Source organism: Halichoerus grypus, chromosome 2 (genome assembly GCF_964656455.1).
Source record: "Halichoerus grypus chromosome 2, mHalGry1.hap1.1, whole genome shotgun sequence".
Lineage (NCBI taxonomy): Eukaryota > Metazoa > Chordata > Mammalia > Carnivora > Phocidae > Halichoerus > Halichoerus grypus.
Window position 1 is genome coordinate 183,502,952 of NC_135713.1, and position 6,644 is coordinate 183,509,595.

General features: G+C 47.4%; 1 protein-coding gene across 4 annotated transcripts in view; it reads left to right on the top strand.

Annotated features, from left to right (window-relative positions):
- Positions 1-709: 709 nt before the first annotated feature.
- Positions 710-6,644, top strand: part of SPAG9 (sperm associated antigen 9) — a 135,761-nt gene continuing 129,826 nt past the window's right edge. For 2 of the 4 annotated variants that reach the window (XM_078065245.1, XM_078065244.1), the window contains exon 1: positions 711-1,189. In XM_078065245.1, coding sequence (XP_077921371.1) covers positions 887-1,189 — 303 coding nt within the window. In that variant the 5' untranslated portion in view covers positions 711-886. Of the gene's footprint in view, positions 1,190-6,644 lie in introns of all 4 variants that reach the window. The other 2 variants (XM_078065241.1, XM_036108471.2) reach the window with 2 other exon arrangements.

Consider the following 6,644-nt stretch of genomic DNA (forward strand, 5'->3'; position numbering starts at 1 on the left):
GTTTGGGAAAGTGCAAGATGTGGCTTTAGTTTTATCCTTCTCCAGAATGCTTTACACTTCCTGTTTTAGGCTATCCTTGCTCTCGTTATCCCCAAACAGTTCTATCGAGACCACCTTATAACTTAGGGAGACCTCGTCTTAGTTAAGGTTGCTTTCCCTCTCCCTCTGTTTCCGTTTTCTCGGGGCCCGAGATTCTTAATCTGAACTGGTTTGAGCCCCAGATCAGCCTCCTTCCCTTTCTGGCCGCGTGACCTTGAGTGAACAACTTTCCTGGGCCTACTTTCCTTGTTCGTGGAACGGAGGCCAAACGTCTACCACACCACGCCTGTCGCGAGGAACAAATGAGCAAACCCTTTGTGAGCTGAAAAAGGCAAGAGAAATGTTAGCTATGTTAATTCTGGACGGAGAGTCCCTCTTCCAGAACCCCTCCCTTTCCTTTGGGACCCGCCCTGCAAATCCCGCAGGGTGCTGACAGTTCTCGCCATCCTCCTCCAGCAGTCTTTCCCATTGGCGAAGGGGTCGGCCGCGCGGCGCCGAGTGTTGACGCCACGGCGCCCCCTCCGCCGGCGCACGGTGACGCATGGCCCCGCCCCCGGCCGCGCCTGGCCTCCCGCGGGGCCCCGCCCATCGGGCCGACGCGGCGCGGATCCCGCCCCGCGGGTGACGTGTGGCGCGCGCGGCCCGGCCGCCCCGGCAGTTGGTGCAGCGGCCGTTGGGCTGAGTGCGCTCACCCCACCCCTCCCCTCTTCGGGCCCGGACCCCCCACCCGGCCGGGCGCAGCCCCAACCCCAGCCCCAGCCCCAGCCGGGCCCGTCCCGTGCGGGCCCGTGCCGCCCCCTCAGCCGGCGACGCCCCGGGCCGCCCGCCGGCCCGCCCGCCCGCCACCATGGAGCTGGAGGACGGTGTGGTGTACCAGGAGGAGCCCGGCGGCTCCGGGGCCGTGATGTCGGAGCGGGTGTCTGGCCTGGCCGGCTCCATCTACCGCGAGTTCGAGCGGCTCATCGGGCGCTACGACGAGGAGGTGGTCAAGGAGCTGATGCCGCTGGTGGTGGCCGTGCTGGAGAACCTGGACTCGGTGTTCGCGCAGGACCAGGAGCACCAGGTGGAGCTGGAGCTGCTGCGGGACGACAACGAGCAGCTCATCACCCAGTACGAGCGGGAGAAGGCGCTGCGCAAGCACGCCGAGGAGGTGAGGGCCGGCCGGCGGGGAGGGCGGGGGCCGGGCCCGAGGGCAGGCCGGGGGCCGGGGGTCGCGGCCCGGCCCGGGAGGGGCGCGCCGGGCCTCCCAGGGGCGGGCCTGAGGCCGAAGCCCCCCGGACCCACCCGGCGGTCGCGAGGTCCCCGGGACCCCCGGCCGGCGTCGGAAGCCGAGGCAGGCTAGTGAGTGTCCAGGAGAAGGGAGGGAGATGAGGAGGCAAGGCCCGGGGAGGAAGCCGCAGCTTGGCCTGAGGGCACCTGAGGTTGGCTGAGGGTGGGGATTTTAGGGTGGCCGGTAGCCTGTGGTAGTTTAGGGAAGTTTCCGACCACCGTAAGATAGTCAGATGGCGGTTCAAACTTTTACCATGGTGTGTGTGTGTGGGGGGGCATTTAAACACTTCTGTCCTGGATATGTAACTTCCGCTGGTTCCAGTACCTTTCCAGGGGGTTGCTGCTTTGGGAAGTTAGAGATCTCCCTCTTTCGGTCAGTTTCTTCTTGACGTCTTAACCCTGTTAAGAAAGACGTCTTATTTTATGTTTTTTGTGTCTTGGTTGACACTTTGTCAACACTTAGATGTTGTATAGCAACGCTCTGTAAATAGAGCGTACAATTTTATTTTATTGATATGTCACACTAAAGCGTTCCTCCGTGTCAGGTGGTCACCTTGGACAGTTCCCTTTAAAAACCCTCTGTTTATTTTTAAAGAGGACTGGGGGCGGGGCGGGTTGAGGAGGTGTAGGTGACATTTGGCAACCTTTTTCAGACTGCAGTTTACAGGTGCCCTTAACCCTAGCATCTCGGCAGTGACCTCGGTGCCCTCACCTCGGGTCTGTGAACCTTTTGGAGCTCTGGAGTGCAAGTGATAGGTCCTGGACTTCTTGAGAAAGTCAAGGATTTAAGCTTTCAGGCTGTGTTGGCATTATTTTTGTGGAGCTTATTAGTGCAGGTGAAGTGTTCATCTTTGTTTTCTGAGCATCTAGCACACCTAGCTAAGTACATGGTGATTAAAGGAAGCTAAATAACAAATTATTGAACCAACGACATATTCTCTTTGAAAAATGCTTGAAAAAAGATATTAGGATGTGAGATTTGTTTAGCGGCTCATTTCCTAACCCTAAATAGTACCCCCATTTAAACTTTGTTTTGTCACAGATACCTTTGTACCAGGTCACATAGTTCTTTTTATTCTCTTTTTTAAGCTTGACTATAGTGATGATTTTTAGTTCTGATTTTGTGATCCATGTGTCTCAAAGGAATGGCATTGCATTTGCCAAAGAAGGTTGACTTTATTTCAAGAATATTTCCAAGTATATAGGGAGGGAGGGATTGAAAAAAAACTCTAAAGATGGGATCGCAATGTCCAGTAGCTTATTAGCACTGTTTATAGAACAGAGGTCATGTACTACTTCTGAGCTGGTATGCTGTGTCTTCATCCTCATACAGGCCCGGGTCACACGTGCCAAGAATACCTGCTACAGGTTGCAGAATCAGAAAATAAAACTGACTGTGGCGCCTGGGTGGCTCAGTCGTTAAGCGTCTGCCTTTGACTCAGGTCATGATCCCAGGTCATGATCTCCCTCTCCCACTCCCCCTGCTTGTGTTCCCTCTCTCACTGTGTCTCTCTCTGTCAAATAAATAAATAAAATCTTTAAAAAAAAAAAAAAAAAACTGCTAGGCACCAGATTGTATATTAATTTCTTAAGTATATGACTTTTTAAATGACTTTTTTTGTTATTTATACTTTTTCAAATATGTCTGTAAATTCTGTATAATGAACTCTTTTTTTTTTTTTTTTAAAGATTTTATTTATTTATTTATTTGACAGAGAGACACAGTGTGAGAGGGAACACAAGCAGGGGGAGTGGGAAAGGGAGAAGCAGGCTTCCCGCGGAGCAGGGAGCCCGATGCGGGGCTCGATCCCAGGACCCTGGGATCACGACCCGCGCCGAAGGGAGACGCTCAACGACTGAGCCACCCAGGCGCCCCTATAATGAAGTCTTAGCGCAGAGCCATGACCTGAGAATAGAGAACGTTGATGAAATGCTAGATGAGCCAATTCCCAGACCACAAACATAAAACTACCTTGTTAACACGTTTCATGTAAGATGATAAATCAAGTTTTACGCAGTCTCCAGAAATTCAGTCTTTCTTAGGCCAGTATGCCCAAGTGAATTCTGTGTTTAATTTTCTGGGAGTGCTCCAATTGTGGCCTTTAATACAGAGCCTAAGAGTCTGCTAGTACAGCAAAAGTGCCTCAGGGTATTTACAGCAAAAGTACTTGAAAGCCTAGAAATTGCCCATCACCAGAAAGTGTAAAGTAAATTCTGAGCACCTTTGTGGAAGTTTAGGAGGATATATAAATGGTGTGAAAGTTTTAGGGGGTGTGAAGGGCTATTATCTCTTACTTACAGGAGTTCTAAAGAAATTTCATCTTTATTCTAATGATATCACTTAACTTGAATATTTTGCCTTTTTGTTTGCTTTTATTTGAATTTTTGTGTGTGTTAGTCTGCTATTTTTATGAGTCTTTAAAAACAACCTAAAGGAAGGCTGATTTTATTATTTCTTACTTTTATTATTTATTTTTTTAAAGATTTTATTTATTTGAGAATGAGAGAGAGAACACGAGAGGAGAGAGGGTCAGAAGCAGAAGCAGACTCCCCGCTGAGCAGGGAGCCCAATGTGGGACTCCATCCCAGGACTCCAGGATCATGACCTGAGCCGAAGGCAGTCGCTTAACCAACTGAGCCACCCAGGCGCCCCTATTTATTACTTTTAAAAAAATATTTTATTTATTTATTTGACAGAGAGAGAGAGAGCGAGAGCAGGAATACAAGCGGGGGGAGCAGCAGAGGGAGAGGGAGAAGCAGGCTTTCCGCCGAGCAGGGAACCCGATGCCGGGCTCCATCCCAGGACCCTGGGATCATGACCTGGGGAGCCACCCAGGTGCCCTGGAAGGCTGATTATAGATAGATTATGATCAGTTTCGGGGAGTATGCTCAGTAAGGAGTCTGCTTCTCCTTCTCACTCTCCCTCTGTGCTCTCCCTCTCTCAAATAAATAAATAAATAAAATTAAAAAAAAAACTTTAACATAAAAAAAGATTAAGATCATTTTCAAATGCTAATCAAGAAATGCTAATCAAGTAATCTATCACCCTATTACTTGCTACTCTCCCCTTTGGGCTCCCTGCTCAAGCCATTTATCTTTCCATTCCTTACCTAAGTCTGTCTTTCTTTTTTTTTTTTTTTTTAAGATTTTTATTTATTTATTTGACAGAGAGAGAGACAGGGAGAGAGGGAATACAAGCAGGGGGCGTGGGAGAGGGAGAAGCAGGCTTCCCGCTGAGCAGGGAGCCCGATGCGGGGCTTGATCCTAGGACCCTGGGAGCATGACTCGAGCCTAAGGCAGATGCCCAACAACTGAGCCACCCAGGTGCCCCTCCTTAACTAAGACTTGTGTGGTGCCTTTGCCCATGCAGTTCCCTTGGCCTAGAATGCTTTCCTCTCAGAGCTTCACCCTGGTTAGCTTCTCACTTTTGGCTCAGCTTAAATTTCACTTCTTCCGCTAGACTTTACCTGTCTACGCGATCCAGACTAAGCCCTATGAATCCATGAATAATTTATTTGTAAATCAGTGTTTCTTTTTCCTCCAAGATTTTATTCAAATTCAAATTAGTTAACATGTAGTGTAGTATTAGTTTTAGGAGAGTGGTTTTTTTTTTCTAAGATTTTATTTGTAGGCAATCTCTATACCCAATGTGGGGCTTGAACTCACAACCCTGAGATCAAGAGTTGCATGTTCTACTGACTGAGCCAGCCAGGCACCCCTCAGTGATTTTTTTTTTCCAATCAGTGATTTTTAAAAACAAACGTCTGTCTATACAGTGATCTGGAGAGAGATGTTATTCTTGGGAAGAATATGTTAGTGTTTTTGTTTTTGTTTGTGCCAGTTCTGATTCTTTTAAAATGGACGTGATTATTTATTTATGTAAAAGATTTTATTTATTTCTTAGAGAGAGACGCAGCGAGAGAGGGAACACCCAAGCAGGGGGAGTGGGAGAGGGAGAAGCAGCAGGCCTCCTACCGAGCAGGGAGCCCGATGTGGGGCTCAATCCCCAGGACCCTGAAATCATGACCTGAGACGACTGAGCCACCCAGGCACCCCTGGATGTGATTATTAAAAAACAAAAACAAAAAACAAACCCACAACTTTCCTGATAAATAGGCAAATGAGTTTAAGAACCCTTCTCTTAGGAATTTAGTTCCAAGTGATTCTGGGGCTTTGTTTCTTATCACCATTATTTTCAAAGTGAGAGTTATTTAGCATGATTCAGTGGAGGGAGATTTCACTTAAAAATGAAGCCGCACCCTCTTCATCTTCCCTTTCTTCCCACCTTGCACTACAGAAGCATATCTGTCAAATAAATAAAATCTTAAAAAAAAAGATTTGTGGGCAGGAAAGCAGACTTTGATATTCAGTGTTATGTATTAATGTTATAGTTCTCATTCATAAAAATATTAAAATTTTTTTAAAAGATTTTATTTATTTGTCAGAGAGAGAGAGTGCACAAGCAGGGGAAGCAGCCTGGAGAGGGAGAGCAGACTCCCTGCTGAGCAGGGAGCCTGATGCTGGACTCCATTCCAGGACCCTGGGATCATGACCTGAGCCAAAGGCAGCCGCTTAACTGAGCCACCCAGGCGTCCCCATAAAAAATATTTTAATCAAAACTGTGGATGAAGTTAATTTTAATTTGTTTGCAAGGTAATTTACAATGACAGTTAAGTTCATCTTTTCAATAAACACTTAAAAAGGGAAATTTGATGTCTTTTCACTGAGTTTTGTGACTTTTTATCAAGAAGAGTGAAGAGTAATTTTGCGTACTTAAAACTTAAATTTGTTGATGGTGGCTGTTGAAGACTTAGGGAGTTGAAAAACTGAAATTCCAAGTCTGCCTCATCATGAAGTTTATTTTGTGTCTTTAGCACAGCTGTTATTTAAATTAGTATTATGATGGTTCTTCAGGCTTCTCTCCTTAATTCTGTCAACTCTAGTGTCTTTAGGAGTTTAACTTCTCTGTTTTATTTCACTAGAGCAGAGCGGTAGGCGGGGTGGTGACATGACAGCACAGGAGAACAGGTGTCGTCCGTGGGGTATTAACATTTGACATCTTACATGTTTGAATAGACATGATACTCGTTTTCAAGTCCTTTTATTTATTTTTTATATTTTAAAGATTTTATTTATTTGACAGAGACACAGCGAGAGCAGGAACACAAGCAGGGGGAGTGGGAGAGGGAGAAACAGGCTTCCCGTTGAGGAGGGAGCCTGATGCTGGAGTCGATCCCAGGACCCTGGGATCATGATCTGAGCCGAAGGCAGACGCTTAACGACTGAGCCACCCAGGTTCCCCAGTTTTCAACTCCTTTTAAAAGGGAAGTCCCTCT